This window comes from Aulostomus chinensis, chromosome 3, assembly GCF_037954235.1.
Source record: "Aulostomus chinensis isolate RoL2024-O1b breed Wild chromosome 3, RoL_Achi_v1.0, whole genome shotgun sequence".
Classification (NCBI taxonomy): Eukaryota; Metazoa; Chordata; class Actinopteri; order Syngnathiformes; family Aulostomidae; genus Aulostomus; species Aulostomus chinensis.
The window spans coordinates 15,274,758-15,299,529 of record NC_141322.1 but is presented as its reverse complement, the minus strand read 5'-3'; the positions used below and the strand labels follow the sequence as shown (position 1 = coordinate 15,299,529).

Below are 24,772 nucleotides of genomic sequence, written 5' to 3'. Positions count from 1 at the left end.
CTGCCACAGATGAAACAGCTTGTATACTGGGGGTGCGAGGGATGGAAGATGCAGGGAATTTACGTTTCTTCACACGTCAAATGATAAGGAGAATATAGGGGATGTTGGAAGCACCTTCCATTTCTCCCCTCCCACCTCCTCATATCATCTTTACTTACTCACCTGAAACAGCCTTTGGCAGAATAGATTTCTCTCTTTTTCCCCGTCTGCATGTGGTATCTCTAATCTTTCCTCCTCTCCTATTACCCCACTCACTCTCAGTTTCCTCTGCTTGTCCTTCCTCTCCAAAATGAAGAGTGCAAGTTTGCATGGAGACATGGATTTGCTCAGGGATTCCTCGGATGCTTTCTGTCGCCAGGGATTCCTGACAATTGAAGGACAGGCTACCTAATCACTGCACCGCCCTGTTGCCAGAGTAAAAGGTCGGAAGGTGGCTGACATGTTTTCATCCTTGTCTCTGTGCTTTAATAAGGATAGCAACAGATCTGACTAAAATATGACACATGTAGCCCCTGGCCACATTTGCCAGGCAGAGACCCTCCTACTGTTGTTCCCTCACCAGAACAGCACAAGCTCTCTTTGACAGGCTTTGCGCAGCAACAGTGAAATGTGAATCCTGACAGGTTGAAATTAAAGGTTAATCCCCAAATCACAAATCTTGTGATCTACACTCACGAGGGATGCATGAATAAGATGTTTTCCCTGGCTTCATGGAAGTGTGTGACTGTCATTCAGTGTTTACAATAAAATGATTCTGTGAAGAAATTCTAACAATTATAATTCGCTATTTGTACTGAGATTACAGCTGTGAAATGACACAAAATGTAATTGAAATTGCAATATGAGAGATTGCAATTTTCTAGTCGCAGGAAGGAGCGATATTGTTTAAAGGTTAATAATGAATCAGAACATTAGCGCAGGAGAAGTGTTGGGTGAAATAAACTTACTATATATATACTGTATATATACAGTATATATATATATATACATACTATACCATCAGGCCTGAAGAATATTTGTTTAAACATACCACAGGAAAAAAAGATAAAAGAAACCCCAACTCTAAAAATGACTGATAATTCATATTTCAAGTCTGTGCAACAGCAGGAAGAAGAGGAAGAGGAGGAGGAAGAGGAGGCCCAGCAGGAGGAAATAATCCCAGCACTATTTTTCAGGTGTCTACTGGTGCTTATTTGTCTGGTTTGGCAGAAAGTCCTATAATCAGATCGATGGGCTTGTCATATCCGCAGCAGCAGCATTGCAGCTTCTTTCTTTTATTGCTTTAAAGATTGTCATTGTGGTCTATTTGGAAAGCTAAAGTGTCCTTTGTTGAACATGTTTCTGGTTCACCTATTGCCCTCTGGTGAATATAGCAAGAAGAACATGTCCAACCTAATGCGCTGATCCAATTAGAGCAGAGTAAAACAGCAGTAGGTCATCCACTGACATCATTCTGAGGTCTAGCACTCTCAACGGAGAGGGTCGCTTGACCAAAATTCCCCACTGGACTTGGAGAGAGAGAGGAAAAGGACTACAAACCTGGACAAAATGTATTTGAGGTTAAAGATACTGCAAATATTCAGCATCTAGCTGCATTTAATAAAACTCCCCACAATGACAGTGACTGACCAAATTTGGCTTCAGAAAAAAAGAGCAAAAAAGAGGGGGGAAAGGACCAGCAGCTGCTGGGACCCTGACTCAGACAGAAACCAAAGTTTCTCAGTTACCTAAACGCTAATATAGAGGCATCTAAATGCCCAAAGAACTGTAGCACCATGGACTTTTACCTTTGAAGTACGGCTGAGTTAGCGAACCACTGCAGAAAATAGTTAGCTGGTAGCATCTGCAGCTCACGTTGAAACAAACTTCAAACATTTGTTTATCGGCTTAAAAGTTTCACAGTTTAGGAAAATCGGCTGTCTGATTTCTGAGCCGATACCTTACCTCTAATTTAAATAAAAGAACTTAAAATCGGTCCGCTTTTGTATCTTGATGTGAAGTGTTAAATTAGTAAGTATATATTGTTCAGGGGCTGCTGTGAAGGAAGGTTTTGCTAACAGAAACATCCCAACCAGAACAATGGAGACTTAAAGAGGATCATTATAGGGCACACGGGATCAATTGGGTTGACCCAAACAAATACCTACTGTGAAATAGTGTGACACTGAAAATGAAACGCAGTGCCACCATCTTGAACTGATATTTATTTCTGCTGGTTAAACTCAGATACTCATGGTGAAGTAACAGCTATTTGCCAGTCAGATTAGAGACGGGGAGGCCGTCAATAGATCGAGCCAACGCGTCAAAAAGAGGGCCACCAATATTGATGCAGTATGTGATAGAGGGGATACAGTGAGTCAAGTGCTGCAGCGAAAGGATAAACAGCGGTTGTGTGGATCAAGGAGAGTTAAGAATGTCGGTATTGTACCTGTCGTAATCGCCGTTGCAGAGCGCTCGAACAGGGATAGTGAAAGGCTGCCAAACAGGATTTAATGTGTTCTTCACCACCTCTGTTTTATGGCAGATAGTAAACCTAGATGAAGGGAGTGGAGAGGAGGAGAAGAAATATGTGTAAAAGTAGCAGCAGCCACAGCAGCAGCAGCACAGGAAGGAATTTGCTTATTAATAGTCCATTATATAAGCCAGAGAGAGATGCAAATAAGGGGAGGAGCATGCAATGAAAGAGACAGAGGCAACAGGAAACACAATGTGAAAGCCTACAAAGATGCTTTAAATAGGTCTGAATCCAGCTTTGTTTGCTGCTTGGCATGTCTCCCAGCTATATTGTGTATTAGACCACAGTGATTTATTCAATATTTGAGTCTGTTTTTTTTGTTTTTTAAATTGTACCCCTTGACTGCAAGTGTGACAATGATATGCAAATGGATTTTTTTGTATCACACGGCAGAGCAACACGAGTTCCCCTCAAATATCCTCCAAATATTCTCAAGGAAAGCTACCATCTGTACCATGTTTTCATATCCTAAGTCTTGGCTTACTTGTGCTTCACTAAGTGCCTCAAGCCATTTTAAAACCTGCGAGTCCTTTAGCCACACAGGCCTCTAATTTGTACCCACCTCTGGCACCGACAACAGATACTTCCAGCATGTCTATGGGGATCCATTTCCTACTCTGTTATGTATGGGGGGTGGAGTGTGTGTGTGTGTGTGTGTGTGTATGTGTGTGTGTGTGTGTGTGTGTGGGTGGGGGGGGGGGTACTGTGAAAAGCTGGAGGGCCGCTAACGAAGCACTTGCTAAAGCATCACTTGTTTGATAGAGCTTATGCTGACACAACTGCAGAGCGTCTCGGGAGATTGAAGAGTACTCTGAGAAAGCATGAGGAGACGGGAGGGGTGATAGATCCATGCCTGAATTACCTCAGAAACTGGCTGTGCTCATCCTATTGATGGAACATGTAGATTATATATTTTGTTTCTCTTGCTTTTATACTTTTTATATCAAGTACAGTCATGAAAGGACTCACTACGGGAGTTTCTTTAAACATGTTTTCCTATAAATTTGCTGTATCTATAATGCTATATCCGCTATTGTATGGCTTATAATTACCAGTTTTTCTCCCTCTTCTCCCCGATGATTTCAATTTTTTATTACACAGTCAAACTTTTCGGGTATTTTTCTCCTCGGAAAAGACAGCATAAAGGCGTGTATCCAGCTTATCTGACAGTTTTTCCTTCCCAAATAAGTGTGTCACAGTGGCTTTTGATAGCAGTTACTCCACTGTATATCTCGGTGGATTTGGTGCAGCGGGAGAACTCACGTTCCGTCCTCATTACTTCGGTAGAAAACCATGAAAGGGTCCGACTTGCCAAAGAAGTCCTTCTTGTCCAGCTTGTTGGCACAGAACTGCATAGTGGCACTGTCCTACAGGGATGCATGTGGAGAGAGGGTAGGAACATGGGTTTGGGGGGAGACAGGAGGAGGATGTATCATGAGCATGTCATAATTAAAGAATGGATACTATTATTGATGCAGCCTGTTTAACTCTTTTATCTAATAGTGCACAGCGGGACAGCAGATGGACGCAGCTGCTTGTGCCTCATTCAAGCTAATGAATACTGCATGTCTCTTTCATTCCAAATATGAGAATACCGGGTGTGTGTATTTTCTTTTCCTGTATCTGAAATATTACTGACATCTTTTGTTTTTCATAACAAAGGAAGATTTATCACGTCTGACAATGAGGTTTATGTTCTCAGTGTAGTTTGTTTCTCTGTCAACAGAGACTTTTTTTGCTTACTTTTATAGAACTTGCTGGAGGTGTGCAGCCTGGATCGAGTGACAACTCATTAAATTTTTGGCAGATCCTTCCAACATTGTAAATAAACACATCATTTAAAAAAAATATGGAACTTGGCAAAGGTCTGCACCCCGACAATATCTAATTACATTGTTTTAAATCAGGGTACACAAACTTTAATCCCTGAGGACTAAAACTCAAACTAAATGTTGGGTTGCAAGCAAAAAGAAAACCAATATTGTGTTGTTAAAATGCTTTTTGTTTGTGTGTCTGCCTTTTTTATATTTCTCTGACCACTGACACTAAACTGCCAAACTACGATATTTTTTGTGATGTGCACTTAAAATACAACTGTACCGTATGTATGTTCATAGCTCCCCTGTGAAGCAGCACATTCCTAAATGGCATTCAAGGTATTTTAACCTCATCAGTTTGGCTCAACATTTCTTTGTGTATCTCTCTTTTATTTTCAGGTGATTAATACCAAGAAGAAAATAAAGAAAAACAAACATGTTCACTCTGGGATTGTGAGTGTGTGTGTGTGTGTGTGTGTGTGTGTGTGTGTGTGTGTGTGTGTGTCAGGGGTGGTGTTATTTTGATCTCTTTTTTGTCAACATGTCACATTGCAGCCACCATGGCTCACCTCCTGACTGCAGGTGCTGAGGACAAGCACCATTAGTTCCAGCAGGAATGTACACGCACACAAACACACGCACACGTACGCATGCACACACGCACGCACGCACGCACAAGCACACGCACGCACGCACAAGCACACGCATGCAAAAACGCCCACCATCTAATAATAAAATAAAAGAAGGCTGAGAGAGCAGCATGTCATGAAACACTGCTTATTATTGTAGCCAAACGGCCTTTGCTAATTTGTATGAGGATGTGGGCAGCAACACGTGGCTGATTGAATTTTTTTTCAGTGTGTTATGTGTCCCCCTGTTCACATGCCCTCGCTCCACTGGCAGTCAGCCGAACATTCACTCTAGTCTTATCTATAAACACAGCTTAATGGCCCGCAAGTGGTATGAGTGCTGCAGGCGCTGCAATCCCGAACCAGTGTACTGAGTCCAGCCAAGAGTCCTGCTAGCGTCGGTGGCAGCTGCTTAGCAGCTCAACCTGGTCAACTTCCTCTACCTCTCACAGCTTCTGGTCGCTCCAAGTGCAGCCACAAAGAACACAAGTAGAGTTTAATCCTGTTTTCTAGTAATGTGTTTAGTTTGTGCCCAGTTGAAGCTCAAATACAAACCAGCCAGGTATACAGTCAGTTGAAGCTTTAGAGGTCAGCGAGCAACCAACAGGCACCTTTGATGTATTTACAAGCAGTTTATCAAGATGAATCCCAGTGGTGCTACAAAGCATCTTTCTTTGTTAATCTGGCAATGCACTGCAGTTTTAAACTCAATCTTGCAAGATTATCTCTACAGCATGGCGACAAATCTCGAAATCATTTCACAGGCTGCAAATCAAAGAATCCTGGGTCTAATGAGCTAAAATCACTGTGGTGAGCATCAACCAGGAGCTGCACACGGTGCAAGAAGAAATTAGTGGAATTGGTTCCTAGCGCTGCACTGTGGCGTAAGGGTGGATTTTGTTGTAATCTGTACAACAACAATAAAGACTTTCCTGGAAATCATAACAGCATTTTGCTCAGATTATATCTGATTTGTAAAATCCAGCCTATAACATTACCTTGATTCATAAAGTGCAGGCTGGCTGGTATCAGTGGTAAATCTCCACATTTCAGGACAAGGACACAGGAGTATATGTGAATGAAGAGTTAAGTGTATCTCAAGGTGATGAAAGCTGTTGTGTATTCAAAAGCTAATGACTAAAATCTTTAAATGCACCTCGTATAAATCAAAGGCGGGCAGCAGATGCTTGGAGATTACTTCACAATGCAAACATACCACACTCTTGTTTTACAAATAAAGCTTTTTTCCATATGTTATCATGGGATGTAGAGCCCCAAATATTCATCCTTTGCAGGCTTTTGAGAGTCAACGTCGTTGTTTACTAGTCGCCCTCCCAGTTCCTATGCTCCTGTGTTTGTGATGGCGGGGCAGGGAGGGGCCCCGACTTATCTCTGGGCTTTGCTAATCTCTGAAAGACAGCGGGTTCATTACAGTACGTTCAGATACTACAACGGTAGATTGCGGGTGTTGTCGGAGCCTCAGGTCTTACAGCAGGCAGCCGTGGCTTCACTAATGATAGCTTGATAGCTTTTTAATGTTGCAGCATGCACCTCGTGTCAAGCTGTGTGCTGAGTGACAAATCAGCAAAGGAATGTGCTTGTGTGTGTGTGTGTGTGTGTGTGTGTGTGTGTGTGTGTGTGTGTGTGTGTGTGAGTGTTCTTGTGGACATAAGCCCATGCCTATTTTAATTCCTCGATGCATGTTTCCAGTGTCTCCTCTCCTCACCTTTATCACCCACAGCCAGGCACTATGTTGAACACACTTCCATCTGACACACTCATGAACACAACCACTTCACTACAGCGATGAGATGAACTGTATCTGTATTTCTGCCTTCACTCAGAGGGCACACACACACACACACACACACACACACACACACACACACACACACACACACACACACACCATGTCTGTCGTTTGACACAACCCTGCTTCACAGTAGATCAGACCGCACTCTTTTATTGCATGTGTAAGGAGATATGTAGAGTGGCTATAAATTATAAATACTCTTTGTTGCCTTCTGTCCTTCTTACGCAGACACTGTGTATTTGTCCCTTCGCCCAGTCAAACTGAGCTCCTCTTATCTCAAGGGTGTAAAACTCCACAAACTGTTCCTCTGTTCAAATGTAACATTAGCCAGGGGGTACTGTGCTATGCTGCTGTGCTGCGCTACAAATAAACCTCAGTTTTCAACACGAAGGAGATGTGCAGCGGAAGGATGCACGTACATGAGGTTTAGCCTCCTGCTGGTGCATCTGCATCTCCTTTCCGGTTTGGCTTTTCTATCCAACAGATTACACGATGGTTGAATCTAAGTGCAACATTTTGCACTGTCCTGTTGTCTTGTGCGATCACCTACCAGTTGGAACAGTATGGTGGTGCTGTCTCAAACACACCTTATTCACAACCTTGTCGAGTGGGAAGATTACACGTCTTCCTGGTGCCAGCAGCTGAGCAGTATAAGTAATATAACAAAGCACAGATACTGTGCTGTACTGTTGCTGTACTTTAGAAGAATTTTCATGGATCTGTACTTTACGTCGTCACTCATATTTCACCTTTACTTAACTAAACAGCTCTTTAACGCCAATAAACTACTTCAAATTTGTTAGACATGCTGAATTACTGCTCCTAGATTGCAAGTTAATGCACACTACATTTGAGTTGGTGCCCAGAGCCTGTTTGCCTGTTCGTGCAAATACTAAAGAAGAAGAGAAAGTTTCACTTGTCCAGGCATGTAACATTAGCATCAACCATCACTGGTGCTATCACAGGGCTGCGCTAGCCACAGCTACACATAAAGGCCTGTGAGAGAGGGACAGCCCGAGTAACGGGACACAGGTACTGCTGAATAACACGCCTTGCCTCTGACAAAATGGTGGAATGCTACGATGGGTTGATAGCACACTGGCTTTGTTTAGGTTTTGTGTAAACAAGCAAAGCAGTGCAGTAATCATTTTTACACATCTTGCAGACTTTCCGGGTAAAAGGGACAAATGGTATGAATGTTATCATCATCATCCACCTGAAAAGGCTTAGGTGGAGTAAAACATCCAAAAGAAAAGAAAAACACCCTCACGCACTGTCCAGTAGAGCTATTTAATGAGGTTTGGTCAAAGATTTGACTTTGATTTGAGACTTTGACACGGGGCAGTAGCCCAGGATTCTAGTTGCAGGCATTTTGAAGATGAAGTCAAACGGTTTAAAAAGCTATGGTTGCTACTGACCATTGCATCCTCAGCACACAAAGTAAAATGTAGCCCAGATTGAAAAATGTCCTTTTTTTCCCTACAGAGGTAATGAAATTTACATAACGTGTCCAGAGGTGATGCTTAAGACGCTTCAAGGACAAAAACATCATCTTTTTATCGCATCCAGAAAATGGAAAGTAAAAAAAATATATTTAGCTGTAATTTCCATGAACAAATCCTACGACTAAACCACAACTCTTTTTACCTTTTGATAGAAAGTAAAACCCCTTCACTTCTGCTCCTTCCACCCAACCGAAAAAAATTGACCATCTCTACCATCCTCGATATTATCAGATGAAAATAATATTTTCCACATGGTTTTCTCAGTGGACTTGCTGATGTAGTTGGTCATACAAAGATTACTGGTTTTGACTTTGGTGCCGTTGTCACCTGGAGAAGATGCCCAGGAAAGCTGTGTGGAGATAACAGGCTCATAAAAACATTTATGGTGATGGAATGTGCCAGGGTATTAAATATGCATCTGCTCCTGCCTCATTAATGTTCCACTCTCGTATAGGCCTCTGATCAACAACCATTCGCTAATTTGGAGAGAATCAGAGTATCAATATTTTAAGTGTGTGTGCGTGTGTGTGTGTGTGTGTGTGTGTGTGCGAGAGAGAGAGAGAGAGAGAGAGAGAAAGGGAGAGAGAGAGAGAGAGAGAGAAAGGGAGACTGCTGTAAGAGATATAGCTTCACACATTAAAACAGAGGAGAAAACAAGTGCGGTTGTTAGAGTATAAGGCTCAAACCACTGCATTTACGTTCAACTAACATGAGCACGGATGGGAGTGAGTATTAGTGTGGAGAAAGAAAAGATAGATGGCAGAAGTAAAAGAGGAAGATAGTCGCTCAGTTAAAGACCAATGTGATGAGGTTGGGTGGAGAAAAAGAGGAGGGACGTGGTGCTGAGAGGGCTCACAGCAGAAACACACCAGGCATGAACGCAGGCAGACGCAGCTGCCCTAGTGCAGTCCTTCCAGTGGATTCAATTGGTGCAAAAAGTCACAGATCCCTTTTTTTGTGTGTGGCTAGTCACTTCTTTTTTCATTTTGCTGCATGATATAAAATAACAATGCAACATTATGAGTTGTTCTTTCCCCCCCCAAAACACATAAATTAAATTGAACTCCCTGGTCTGTGCTGACCTCCACTGACAGCTTGCCGAAAACCCGGCCAGGGAATTCAGACCAGTCCAATCTGTTTGATAGAAACCTAGTACAACTTCTTCACACTGATATGGTCCTGAAAGAGGTGCAACTGCTTCTGACGATGGAAAACTTTAAGGGGCTGCAATATCCTACTGTCGCCTGCGCTGAGCATATCAATTTCCAGCTTGCAAATCATGTAAAATCGCGTGAAATTCACAGGAAAATGTTGTCCTTTGTCTGAGTTTCAGTTCTGTTATCAGATTAGATTAGGTGCAATGCCATAGCTGCAATGACAGCTAGAGAAGAGATGGATTCATTTTTTAATTCAGCGACATCAGTGTTTAGTACATCTGCTATTTCCCTCCATTCGTTGAACGACACATTTCTTTTTTGTAGTCTTTAATCGAACCGATGTTGGTTGACTAGCTTCTCCTCAAATTGATCCACGCTTGCATGCCTGCTTGTTTACAAAAAAACGGGTATGACATGTTTCACCTTAACCCCCCTCCCATACACACACACACACACACACACACACACACACACACACACACACACACACACACACACACACACACACACACCCTGCCGCCCTTTCACTACCTCTGCAGAGCTTGTCGAGCTTTCACATTTTTCTGGATGTATGCTACACAGCTGCGAACCATCTCCCTGTGATTGCCGCAGATGGCCTCTGCGTTCTGTGCCTTCTCAATTTCCGGAGGAGCATAAATTCGGCTTCAGGTTGGCCCTGCTGGAGAGCTACAACTGGTTTCTGTCAGTCCTGTAGGACGGGAATGATGGAATTATGATACAGTGTGTACCCCAAGGTGGGGAGGAGGAGGCCATCACCATAGTATAGAGAATTATTTATCTGGGATAACCGCTGCACAGACCATTCCCTATTGACATGACACTTCTCCTAATCATAAGAAAACATCAATATTTGGTATTCAAATATAGTATTTTACAGATAGAACACACCAGTGTGGGACCGGGTGTAAGTGGTGTTAAACTGAACCTGCTTAAAAGTGAAGAACAAAGCATTTGCACAGATCCGCCTCCATCCAGAAGTTGGGTGCTTTCTGTTGTTCTGTTGTTACCAGGCGTACATACATTTTCAAATACATTTGACATTGTCGATGTTAAATGGCAGCAGGAATTTAATTAGTAATCAGAATATGGACTGTTAGAAATGTTTCAATATATTCATATTGATTGCCCAACTGTTCGCCTCGTGGACCTTATAAAGTGGGAGAGGAATATTTCCCGAATTGACATTTTTGCTTCTTGAGATGTTTATATTTCGTTCATATGGTTAAAAATCCATTCACTCATGTCCCAGCATGCAATTGCCCACAGCACCAAAACACGACATATTAATGTCCTGATGGTTAAATACAGGATGTACTGTTTTAGCAAGAAGATTTACTTCTTAAGCTCCCTGTGACCATACTGTATCAACAAGCTGAAAAGGGGTTTGGTCATTTTCTATTTCTAGAAAAGTTCGTAATTATTAGGATAAAAATGTTCTAAGTTGATTTTAGGGTCTTTGTAGCTCATAATACATTTGGAGTTGTTTTTACAATTATAAAAAAAGAATGAGAGGGATCGAAGATTTTATAATCTCTGAAAATAAACCTTGTAAAATCTGTGAATCCACTCTTCAGACCTCAGTATCTGCAGCATTGCAGCATTAAATATTATGAAACAGATACCACTGTTGACTGATGTGCCTCAGCGTTCTCACGTTCCTTTGGGACTTTCAACAGTAGAAAGTCAAAATCTTGTTGTCATGGCGGGTGTCTAGGACGTTGAATACCTTCTCGGAAGAGTTTAGTAAACGACAACTTGTTTGAAGCAAAGCTTCCTTCTACACAATATTCCACAAAAATAGAGAAGACGCAAACTGCACAGCAGACTCTACACTTTCTACAAGAAAGAAGTAAGAACTTCGTTTCTTAGTCTCTGTATGCAGGTACACTTAATTTTCCCACTTCAGGGTGTTCAAGAGAAAACAGGCCACATACACACACTAAGTTAATATCATTGACCATGTCAGACACGCAGGCGGATCTGTCTTTAAAACAACCCTCACCTTTAGATTCTAAGATCAAAGCTTCCAATCAGAGTAAATGTGTCAGGCCAAATATGTAGAATTGTGCTGAGAGTGTGAGAACAAAACCAAAACCTTTGAAAGGAGCTTTCTTCAAATCTTCTCTTGCTGACTGAAACAGAACGACTAACCCACTTATTATTTACAGCTGTTCACGTTACCATCACCTTTTCGCCCTCATTAGTGGTCTTCCAAATGACTTTCGTGAACGGGGGCGCGTTCGCTCACACATGCTGATCACAGCCGAGTCGTCTCGGATATACAAAATGTTAAACAGGCCTCAGACTTGACCCGCACACGGCTGACTGTATAAAACATAGATCCAAACCCGTGCAGGTCCGGGGTCAGGTCTAAGGTCCTACCACTGTTAGAAATAGATACTAGGGCGAGTCACTAAGAAATGAATGGAATGTAAACACACCAAAAAGTCAGTAAATATGTGTATGAGTGAAGTCAAAGGCTGCGTAACACTTACATAAATACTTATTTCCTAATTTTTCAGAACCTAAAAATAATCCTGTACTAATATTCATTAACTACAGTGACTCATTCTTATGTCCCTGTTCTGTATGGGGTGAGGAGCGAGTCTCTTTCCCCACACCAGCACTACACACAAAGACCCGAGGCAAGGAATGAAGCAAAACCGATGGAAAAGATTTGGCCCAGGGCAACATGGAAGCAAGGTGGTAGATTAAAGTGTGGGCTGCTGAGGGAGCTGAAAAAACGGGCAAGCTGGTATCCCTGTCTCTGACAAAGAGAAAGAGAGTGGCTTTACCACCTGGGCTGAACGGCCACTTTCTTTTCATTTTGTGATTTTGGTGCCACAACAATCATCTGTCCACCTGTTGTTCCTGGAACTTTTGCAGAGCACTTTCCTCTGTGCTGCCCACCAATCATCATGCGGAAAAAAAGCAAGAAAAAGGTGCTTTATGTAACAAAAACAGATACTGACAGCAGCACTGGCAACTTTATTAAACAAATGCTATAAAACAATATAAAATAAAAAAAGTTTTAAAAGGTAAAAAATGTTGTGATAATGCTGGACAGCACAGTTTTACCGTCCCTGATTGCCAGAGAAACCTGCTGCAATAGTAGTGTCCCACCATGGGAGTGTGTACGGACGTAACTTTAGTTGACTGTAGCAAGCTAATGCTAATGTTGTCAATATACTACCAAAGACCAAGTTGAAAACCATGCAAGTAGGAGCGTGACATCTGAAAGTTCTGTAAATAGTTTTGCTACATTAGGTTGCTAATATTGAAATTATTAGCCTCCAGCCACACAACTCTGCTACCAAACAGTAATATAATTACCGATTTGCATACCTTTTCACTGCTTCACCAGGGACACTGAGAGGTTTTCATTTTTAGATGTTCTTAAAGGTGCAAGAGTCAACAATTGTGAGGAAAAAAAAAAGTAAAACAAATGATACATCCAAAAAAAACCTTTTAAAAAGGTGGAGAATTAATGTCTAAATTTAACTGAAAAACATAGTACAGTGGTGAATTAACTCTTCAAAATGTTGATGATATTTACATTTCAGTGAGTTGGCTGACAAACCATAAAGGAACACCTTGATATCACGTGTGTGTCGTGAGATAAGGAGTTGCCAGCTGTTGGATTAACCGGGGAAAAGGCTGAGAACTGCAAGTCTTCATTCTGTTGTCCCTCTCAAATACTGTCGCACCAACAAAGGAAAGACCAGGGTCAACATTGGCTCACATTTCTACACGGCGGCTGAAAAGCCCCACCACAGTCGCCGCTTTTCTGCTGGGCAGGTAAGCTCATGTTTGCTAACAAACAACAGCACAAATTACCAACTTCAGCCTTTGACAGGTTTATGTTGTAAATGCTGATGGCAAGATGGCATCTTGCCAGATCTTGAATGGAATCCAGATGAAATCCCTGGAGGAGGCATTTCAGACAATCAGCCTGGAAAAGAAGGCACGGAAGAAAATCGGTGTCTTCGACATCCCACAGAGCAGTCAGAAACAGCTGAGCAATGAAGAGCTCTTCTGAAGGTAAAAACAGGAAGAGCTGCATCAGAAAGGCGTGGCTGTGAATGAGGCCAGGGCAAAGATGGAGGAACTATAGAGGAACTACTGAAGACCGTGACCTCGCTGGAAAGGAAGCCGAGAAAAACATCAGGCAGTTACTCCAAGACCCGAAGAGCAAGAGGTTACTACAGGAGGAACAGAGAGAGTGCCAGAGCAGGAATCGGTCCTGTCACAAGGATCCATGATCTGGAGTCAACAATCAAACAGAAGAAAGGCCAGAGGCACAGACGCCGGCTCCTTTCATGTTGGGCTGAAAATGAAGAGCATCGTTGCGGCTGTATATTTTATCTCCATGAGAACGATTTAAAGATGACAAGTTTTTGATAAACTTACACATTTATTGAATGGATGAAAAGTTGGATTATCTGTATATTCACAGTGTTGTATTACTTTAATACAAAATGAAATAGTAACACAATTTCAGTGTGTGTGTGCGTGTGTGAGTGAGAGAGAGACAACCAACAGGGGACAAGGTCAGGCAGGGCTGTTTTTTAATTAACCAGTGCTCAGTCTTACACTTTCATCATCCAAGCGTATCATCAGTTTTATAGCTAAGAGCTGCTACATGCTGGGCGTGAAATAATCCTCCATCGATTCACGGTTTTTGTATCTGTTTCAATCTGTCTGACTCTCTGTTCCCCACCCACTCTTTCACACACATAAATATGTATTACTCTTCATCTTATTATGGCAAATTTGCCATTTTATTTTCATTGTGACATTTTTTGCCCCCGCTCTCTTTTTTACGGCCTTTGCTCCATTGCAGTCTCTTCTAATCTGCATGCTTGGAGCTCAGCGAAGCATCGACAGCTCTTCACCTCAGGGCTGACTGAGGGAACGATCAGCATTCACCTCATCATGTTCCAGGGCCATTTCATTTGACATGGTGCCTCTCCACAGACTTACAACAGCTGCCCAGCCGTCTATTATATTCTGAGAGGGGCGTGTGTGTGTCAAGGTGTAGGGGGTGATAACATCAGTGTGTGTGTAGCGGTTTGACTAAGTGAACGGGTGCCAGTCAGGATCAGGCCTGACAAAATTTGGGTTAAACAAGTCAAGTAAGTCAAGCGTCAAAAGAATCCCACAATGGATCCATAAAAACACCCACGTATGTCAAGAAGCTAGAAGATCTCAAACACTCACCCCTCTACATGACATGCATTCCCTAGCCCCTCAGCCTCACCTTAACCCACACAACTGAGAGCCTGGCCCCAACCCTGAACCCCACACCTGGCCAGAAAACGAATTCTAACCCCGACATCTAGAGTTGACCCTCAAACATGTCACTGAAGTTGGAAGAACAAGGCCAAAATATCCCCACTTTCCAAAAATGTCCTTATGTTGTTTGTTAAAAACCTGTTCCTGTGCTCACTATGTAGCATACACACACACACACACACACACACACACACACACACACACACACACACACACAAATATAATTTGACCCTAAAAAATAAAACACAGTACATTTCCACTGGAGTTTTCCAAAGTGTATACCAGCTCTTAGCACAAATAATCCTCCACAATAAAAAGATCAAATGTTTGTTGAATTCATGACAAAACAAGCTACCGTAACTGTTTCCAATCAGCAGAATAATCCATAGATCGAGCTGAAAATTAAACACGCTTTTCAAAGGCTTCAAACGAAACTCGCCAAATCTTTAAAATGCATCAGTAACTTCTTTGCACAAAGCAGCCATAACAAATTATGAGTAATGTCATCAAATGAAAAAAAAAAAAAAAGGTTTTAAAGAAGAGCGTAAACGGCTTCTTTGAGTTAGCAACTCGGATGGATCAACAGAGACAGATGGACAGACAACCAATCTCTTGACTGAAGTTATTTGCTCCACAGACAGTGTGCCATTAGAAGACCCCAAAAGTACAGACGGTTCAACTAACTTGTTGAAGTAGGCTCGCCAATGTGTGCTGAAGTGTCATATATGGAGGATTTATTACAGGGCATGAGTTTTAGCCAGGTGTATTTAAAAAAAATAGCGAGTGAGTGAACTTAATGGGCAAAGTGTGTTCAACAGGCTTTGCTGGCAGATGTTGTCTGCTAATGTGTATCTAGCTAGGACCGCGATGACGGCTTACTCACTCGACAGTTGCTCAGCTCCTCTGCAGACAGGATGATAGTGCCACATTTCTTCCCTGTGATCCCTCTGTGGAGGAGAGAGAGCGAGAACAATAAAGACATTAAAGCTATAGCGCACCATATTTCCATATTTATGAACATCCCTTACATTCAAGCGCTCACCAAATGAGTTCACACATTGCTCATTGGGCTCATCACCACCTGGTAAATCTCGCTTCATTGCACAATGTACACGGTGTGAATGCGTGTGGTGACAGTCACACGTTGCGGCTGGTAATACGCCAGCTGAGCTGGCTAATAGCTTGTAGCCAACTGCTAACTTGATTGAGCTAATTAATCATGCAGCTCTTCTCGACTTTCCGAACGTCATCAGACCAAATTCTGATGGTGAAACTGGGGGTTGTAGACCACTCGCAGTGAGAGTTTTGGTTGTATTGATAGCTGATAGCTGGACTTGGATTACAGAGGGTTTCAACCTCGGTCTACAGCCAATTATACTGCTGATGTATGAAAAACCTAGATGATTTTTCAGTGTGGGTTGCTATTTCTAATACCCACCATGTGCAATCTTCAGCACTGACAGCTGGGTAAGACCTGTTCCTTGTTAGTCCGTTGCTCATGGGTTTTCCTGTTGTTCTATTCCATAATGTGTCCATTATGAAGAAACGTAAAGTGAGCAGTTTGTGAATTTTCTTACGTCGTAGTTGAAAATAAAAGTGGACTGAGTACTGAACAAATCAGAAAAGAACAAAAAAAACTGCACCAGGAAATAAATGTAAACCCTGGCTCCTGCAATTTGAAAAGGAGGTGCAGTAGTTCCTCCAAAGCAGTTCCTGGGAAAAGTTCCCATGATCAGTCCATCATCTCTCGACATGAACTCAAACCTTCCCATCAAATGTTTTCGCAGCTTTCCTCTTCAAGAACGTTTTTCTGTTTATCTGATTTTTAAATACTATCAGGGAGGACTTTGTTTTTGTAATCCCACATCTCTGGAGATGGTGCTCCTCCTGATAAATCCAATAACCCCTGTGAGAAATACACTTGGTGAGATCAAACCAATAAAAGGAAGCAAATTGAATTCTGTTCTTTTGCTCATCACAGGGGAAAGTAAAGACAGTTTTTTCCCTCTTAAGCTACTAGCTCGTACATTTTAACATCAAAAGAGCCTGTACCTTTGCATTATTCCTATCTAATGCAAATTCAGGTTATTTGCTTATTTGCATCTGTTTTTAGACAATTGAGATCAAACAGTTCTCAACGAAAAAGAAATATGAAAATCAGACAGGCCATCAAATCCCAATCCCCTTTCCTCACTTATTGCTTTGACTGCAGCAGAGCCGAGAGGCTCGGTGACCTATTTGTTTGATGCCAACACAGAGACACTTTCTCTTATTTCTTGGGTTCTGCCTCACAAATATAGTGTAACTTGAATTAGAACTCTCTTAAAAAGTACCTTAAGCTGACTTATTTAGACCCATGTAAAAGTAATGCAGCATGAGCCATTGGTGGAGGTCTGCGCTCTAGTTATCATTATTCTTATTATTCTTATCGTTCTTCTTATTAATGGCAACGATTTGTGTAAAACATCTTCCAATTTGAATATAAGAGTCCAGGTAGAAAAGAGATGTGCATGATCGTTTGAAATTCTCCTTGCAACTGCATGTTTTCAATACTGTAGATGAGCAAAATTAGTTGTGACAAATGCGAGTGTTCCAACCCATACAGTGAAACCTGTTTACTCCGGCCAACTTATTGAGAAGGTACAGATAAAAAAAAGTAAAATACTTCGAAAACACAAGGAAATGCTAATTTAATCATATCTGAGCACAATACAGAGGTACATCTCCTGTCGTTGTTTGCTGACGATACGCAAAGTGACTTCAATAAAATCCACCAGAATACAAAATTCTATCTATGTGTGAAGCCGTTTGAGTCAAATTCTGCCTGAACAAAAATAAATCAGATTCAGCTTTAATCAATCAGCTTGGTCTTACTTCTAAATTCAGGAGTATTCTGTTTGTGTTCGTGAGCACAACCCCAATGCCTTCGTGCCCATAAGCCATCGTTAGCGGAACCCTTCCATGTGCATCATCCGTTTTATTCTTTCGTCTCCAGATCTGCTTTAGCGGCTACAAAGGTAGCAACTACTCTTCCTGGGGTCCACACAATGAAATACAAGGAGGTATAAACACGTGTAAAAAGTCTCAATAAAAGACAAGAAATAGTTCAGGTTGGGAGGTGTTCACATTTACCAGAGACCTGCACACTGCCATCTGTTGTGAGCTTTGTTCTAAATATCAGTGTGATTATATTTATCTTGCACATACATTTCTAGTGATGACAGATTGTTTTCTACCACTGCCACCGAAAAAAAACAGTCGATTGCACAGCAACCTCTCCTCTACAGCGTCATGACACAGCCTGTCCACAGCTTGCTGGTAATGCTGTGCTGAGGCTTTGAACGGTATAAGACAAGAGAAATCATATCACTGAAAGTCTCCACTGGTTCCCTCCTACATGCAGAATTGAGTTGAAAAGCTTATTTTAGCCCACGGAGCACTGAATGGTCTCACCTGTTTTTCTGACCTTTCCTGTAGGTTCATGTCTAAATGTCTTCTGACTAAAGTTAGCTCCACATGATTCTGTTCTTTATTTGTCTGATAGTCTGAGGTCTTATGTTTGTTGGCTTGTTCTGTGGCCTCACAGCAAGAAGGTTCCGGGTTCGAGGAACCAGTATACAGGATTGGGTTTTAATTCTAGCGGTGTCCTCCCGATTAGTTGGATGGTATTGTAGATTCTTGAATGGGGCCTTGTGCAAGTCCATCCATCCATCCATCCATCGTGGTCTTCCACTTATTCCTTACTAGTAAGGGTCGGGGGGGCTGGAGCCTATCCCAGCATCTATGGGCGAGAGGCAGGGTTCACCCTGGACAGGTCGCCAGTCCATCGCAGGGCCAACACATAGAGACAGACAACCATTCACACTCACAGTCACACCTACAGTCAATTTAGAGTATCAATCAGCCTCGTCCCTTCTTGATGTCTTTGTCACCGTGCCGGCCTTCACCAGTTATTTTCAGAAAAATTCTACAATTCTAGGAAGGTCAAAGTAGAACAGGGTTTATTTGAATATTTCAGTCATCAAATATTTCTGTGGCATCATCAGCATATAAATTCCTGGATTACGACCAAAAAGGGTATTTTTTTGAGGGCACTGTGTCCTGGATCTTTGAGCCGAACTTCCAATCAGTTCATTCTTGACTTAAGTGCTGAATTTGAGAAAATCCTCGAAGACATTCCTGAGGTGTCATGTTCAAGAGAAAGGGATTAACGAACAAGCCAAAAACATAATGCCTCCGGCCACAGCTGTCAGGAGGCGCAGAGGCATAAATATAGGAGAAAGTGCTTTGCAGCCCTGTCTCTAAGTGCTTTCTGCTCCTCTTGCAGAGGTGTGTGTGTATTCAAAAGTAGATGGAGTCCTTTGATCCACACAGGAAACAGACTCTCATCAATCAGCAGGTGAGGAAACCATCTTGTTTTCAAGTGATGCAGGAAACTAAGTGCTTTTTATCACCAAAAAGACACACAAACAAACACTACATACGCACACACACTCTTTGAGACGCTCGTCACCCCATCAGCCACTAACTCAAAAATACGTGAGGAGGATAAAATGACGACATCCTTCCCTCATTAGTGCCTTCACCTGTAACCTAATCAATCCATGTGTAAACCTCCCCAGAAACAGCTCATCTTAAATTTACCAAACAGCCCAAATCAATCAACAATTGAGTTTAGGTTGCACATCTGATATTGTGCTCCAATGACAGACTGCAGCTGTGCTTTTGCTGCAGAGCAGCACGTTTATAGCCACAATAAACCACTGCACTGCAAAGTAACAGCCTCCAAACATTATGCTGTTTTTCTGGTCATTAATTGACTGTAATGATTTAGACAAAGTGATTTTTAACATCGCTTGTTTGTTCTTGGGTGCATATTTATTTTTCTAAACTGAAGGAAATCATTAGCGATAAAAGGCTTGAACAAGGGTGGATATTTCATTTCTCTGCCGGTGGGTACAATAAACAGAAACATCTCTCAAGAGGTGCGCACCAAAGAGGCAGCCAAAAGGGTTTTGGGGGCCTGTTATAGGCAAAGTTACACAGGGGGGTACGAAACTGAAAAAGAAGAAGAAGAAGAAGAGTCGCCTTGTCCCTCTAAACTGATCAACCAGTAAAATGGTGAGAGGTCTTCAGGAAATAGCAGTTGGCCATGTTGTATTTGTCGTACCAGCTAGTATCGGCCACATTCAGGATCGTCTAGAGATGAAGCCAAAATCTGGAAGTAAAAATCCCTCATACGTGTCAAAACTTCTTACACTTATCAGCTATTTGAAAAAAACTGTTTCTACCCCCCCCCCCCCCACCACTTTGTATGTAAATTCTTTTATTGCAAAGGCTCATGCTTACCATCAACCTTAAAACTTTATGTCACTGATAGCGGGGTTTTTTTTTCTGTTTCCATCAATTTTTTCTGATCCAATACTTCAAAAACATGCATCAAAATACACTGAAAAACACAAGTGTGGTCTATGAAACTGCTGCTAACAGTGTTGTGAATTAGAGTATTTAATGAATGCCATTTAGTTTGGGGACGTTGCTTACTTATCTCCTTGCTGGGGGACTAAATCCATACAAAATTACACAGACATTCTGATTCTTGTAACTCACTGACTGTGCCCCTTTCATGCACACACCCATCTACCACTGCAATATACATTGTGGTCAAAAGCGAAACTGCAGTGGATGCAAGATGGCAGTGAGCTAAGACGCATCAGCTTTGTTCTCCTCAGTCTGGTTATATTGTTTGTTCTTCTGTCAATCGGCGACTCAACATTTATACGGCGAGGTTTGATCAGGATGTTATTGGAACTCACCGGCAACTACCACAACTCAAACTTCCCGCCGTTGCCAGAGATCGCCCTGCTAGCCGGGTCGCCCTGGATAAGCACACTGGACGAAGATGGAGGAGACACTCAGCCCTGCGCAAGCCCACACTCCCTATCATCTCCATGACCAAAGCAGATTGCTCAGCAACAAGATGGACGAGCTGTCGCTAATCAGCAGGACATACATCCATCTGTCCCCGAACGCTCCGTCATGGTTCTCTTCGGTGTACGTTCCTTAAAGACATTGTTTCGTCATACATTGTATTTGACTCAATAATCCTGCTGTCAAATGTGACTTATCTTTCTGTTCACGTTCGTCTCCCAATGTGCTGAGACACTGAATGACAAAACATACTTGTTTACACTGTTCTTGTGCAGTTTTGCCAAATTCTATTCCTATGTACGCAAAAATCTGTGGTCTGCAAGGTCCCAACAAACACATTTCCTCAACTATGGATTTAGTTGTGGTGCACATATTGTATTCCCCAGGTATTGACAAGTATAAATGATGAAAACATTCCAAAATATTGTATCGAAAGCCAAGAGAAAAGACTCTTTATTCCTTTGAAAGCGACACACATTAACTTCCTTTGTGTTCAGCTAAGAAGCATCTTGTTAAAATAAGAATCAATGGACGCAGCTAATTCACAGACTCATTACAGTTTGAGCGGGGAGACCTCCTGGTCTCCATTGACAGGCTGTGCATGTATTAGGAGATGGAAATGAAACGCAAGATTTACCACAACATTTAAAATAAATAATTCCATTTGATTACATGAGGTCAAAACCACTGACACATTTCCTGATCGCAATCTTCAAAAACCCTTTCATTGCGTTGATATTATTCATGCCTGGAGCCTGTGTACTGGCTAATTGTTTCCGCTTAACGCAGGGATATACATCTGAATGCATAAGCTTGTTAGCGCTGTAGTTGTGAGCAAATGCATTAAATAAATATGATCATTTCTTCAGCTCCCAAAAATAACTCAGGGGGAAAAAAACAATCAATTGGTGTTAAAATGCAATCTATCTCCTGCTTGTACACCTTGACAAGTCCAAATTCCCACTCATCTTGTTACTTAGAAAATATTGGTAGGAGGAGATGAAAATAAGTGAGTAAGATCTCATTTGCCCATTGCTATTGATTTGCAGCATCACAGACATTATCTGACTTATGAGACGGCCGTAATTAAGATAAAGGAACATCCTGTTGGTGCAGCACAAGATACCGCTCCTTCAAGTCACTGAAAACACTTAACAGTCACCGAATGAGTGTCTGACAGCAGTTTAAATCCTTTGAACTGCACCTGGACACATCAGAAAGCTCTGCGTGCAACGTTGGACTAAAGAGGAACAACTTTTCGTCTTATTATTGGTAGAGTCAGAGCAATGACGCACGCATAAAATAACCTATCAACACAAGACTTCAAAGGCCTGTACACACATGAACACACACACGCACACAGAGGTGTTTTTGAACCTCTCATATGTATAATGTCACGCGCACACACACACTCACACACACACACTTCTATCTCTGTGAGTAAGTGCTTGGACATCATGCATTCCCTCGCCCCCTCCTTCAAAATTAAGCATCACAATTACATGCCTGAACCTAATCTGATTTTAACCTTGACCCTAAAATCAAGTGTTGACCTTCAAATCTTCAAGGACTGGCCAAAATGTCCTCACAGATACACACACACACACACGCACGCACGCACCTGCAATGGGAATGTGTAATGACAAAGATCTTCAGGGAGTCAAGACTAAAGCAAATGAACCAACCTGCTGTGAATAAGGAACAGCTGAATTAATTTGGCCGGGGGGAATATAGGCGGGATAAGACAAGAGGATTGATTGTTTGGAACAACTGAATACATTTGGTAAATTCGTTTAAAAAAAGCCAAGCTAGTCTTTGTTTTCCCTCTTGCTTACAAGAATCACTGTGAGTACCTGATAGGTGTGAATAAGTGGCATGGTGAGGTGTTACATGTATTAAAAAAGCTGTTCTATAAATTATAATTTATTCTCAAAAAAAATGTCTTTGAAATTTATGTTGGCTTCATATGCAAACAGGTTTACATTCAGATATATAATTTACGCTCCCATGTCCACACTGCAGCAGAACTTTTGACTTAAATTACTTCGACCTAACGTTAAATCAAATTTAAGTGAACCAAAACAAAATAAGTCAGTGTCACCAAGTGTGACAGAAGAGTGTCAGTGAGCGCGGTGTTTCCAGTTTTTGCCCCACATTGCAGTCACAGGTATCACTCTCAATTGCCAGGTTTTGCAAAACTACATAAAAAGTAACTACCTACACGACTAAAACAGCAGCACCGTTACCTCAGATGGCACAGTTTGGGTTCAGCAGTCTCTGATATGTATTCTCTGGATAGTAAATCAGACCTCAGATCCAAAGGTTCCACCAGGCTCTACGAATAGTGGCTGGGCCTCAAGCAGCTCCCAGTCATTCTTTTAGTCTTCCGGTTTTCTGCTGGGAGTTCAGTGACTGTGGAGTGACTTAGCAAGCGTCTCCTGCTCGATGTCCCTCTGGTCACTGCTCAGATTTTGAGCTCAGCAGCTGATTCAAATGGAGTTCCTGGCTTATTTAGCCATTAGGTGGTTCATCCCGCTGCACAGCGGCTTTTCTGTATTTTTCTTTCGTTTGCTGGCAGGAAAATTAACAAAGACGCACCTTCACACCATACAAAGTTAATGGAGGGCAAGTCACTGTTTTCTCCTCCTCTGGCCCTGCAGTGTGACATTTGGCTTTTTTATTCCATTTATATTAAGTTCCTGACAAAAAAAACAGTCTAGGAGAAAAAAAATGACATAGTTTTACTTATTTTAATTAAAAATGAACAGTAAGAATGTTCGCACCTCCAAATTTGGTATTTGTGCATAATTAACAACTACAAAGCACAGTGAGGGCTATGTTGAACTTTTTTTGTTATGTTTTTGTGAATATCTGAACAACTGATTATAGCGCCCAACAATTTATCGACTATGAACCAACATTTTAAAGTTGCTTCACGGTCTATAAATTAGTACTGGCGCTACAATGTTTATTCTCGTCAATAAACTTTCATTGTAAGGTTATATTGTTTATTTGCTGCTGGTTTATTAATAGTTCACAATAGTAAGTGTAAAACGATTCAAAAATATGAAAGATGGGTCCATTCACAACTTTTTACATATAATTACCTCTATCTTTTGTCATTTTTGAATGAATGAATATGCCTATGACCATCCCAAACCAAACATGAGCTCAAGCACAGCGGCATTGAGCGTAGTTAAGGGATGAGGACCCCTGAACATAATCAGACTTCTTGAAAGCGAGATTGTGCTGGACACCTTCCAGAAGAGCACTCTACCGAAAAGATCCACAGTAAAGAATAGCCCTCATTGATTCTGTCTGAACAACAGACCCAGAGCAGAGAAAAATTCAATGGTGAGCAATGCAGAGAAAAGGAGGGGTTTGAGACGAGTGAGAAGGGCAAAGAGGGTGAAGAGCGAAGTCTTTGAAGGACGGTGTGACACCGCCTTTTCAATTGCGACGAACAATTCCTTCAGATTCCACACTGAAAAGCTGGTTTTTAAACAGGAATAACAGATTTGCACTCTCTAATAATAATCTTTGTGTGAGGTTTGATTTGTTACTGACTGAATCTATCACACCATGTCACATTTAATACAGTAAGAGACACACAATAAAAGAGGATCTTCACCTTCTCAGTGCTCATAAGTAGATGTCTTCAGCTCACGAATGCATTTTTTGCACCGCTGCATCATTTCTTTGTGTATTCATGTAGAGCCAGCCACGTTTATATTTAGCTTGAAGCTAATGGCTCCATATCCAACGACAACAACGACAGCAAAACTGTTCAAAAATGCGCCTCTACGAACTCGACAGCACACATTCTAGCCGTGTCCTCGGTAACCCAGAAAGACTTTGATTTCGAGCAAACTCCATTTTGGGGACAAATTCACCAAACTGCACATAAACAGAGGTACACATTTTATATACAGAACACACAAATGACCTTTTACCGTCCTTTCATAAGACATCTCATTTCCCAAGGACGATAGTGAAGCTCTATTTCCGGCTTCTTTGAATAAAACTCAGCTCTGCTGTTTAACCGCCTGCAGTTTGTTTAAAAGAAAGATCAGTGTGACACAGTCAGCT

General features: G+C 41.8%; 1 protein-coding gene across 2 annotated transcripts in view; it reads right to left on the bottom strand.

The window, feature by feature from the left end:
- Positions 1 to 24,772, bottom strand: part of cpne5b (copine Vb) — a 125,902-nt gene that overhangs the window by 29,254 nt on the left and 71,876 nt on the right. For both annotated transcript variants that reach the window (XM_086198904.1, XM_086198906.1), the window contains 3 exons: positions 15,636 to 15,699; positions 3,779 to 3,882; positions 2,429 to 2,533 (listed from right to left, as the gene is read on the bottom strand). In XM_086198904.1, coding sequence (XP_086055030.1) covers positions 2,429 to 2,533; positions 3,779 to 3,882; positions 15,636 to 15,699 — 273 coding nt within the window. The remainder of the gene's footprint in view (positions 1 to 2,428; positions 2,534 to 3,778; positions 3,883 to 15,635; positions 15,700 to 24,772) is intronic.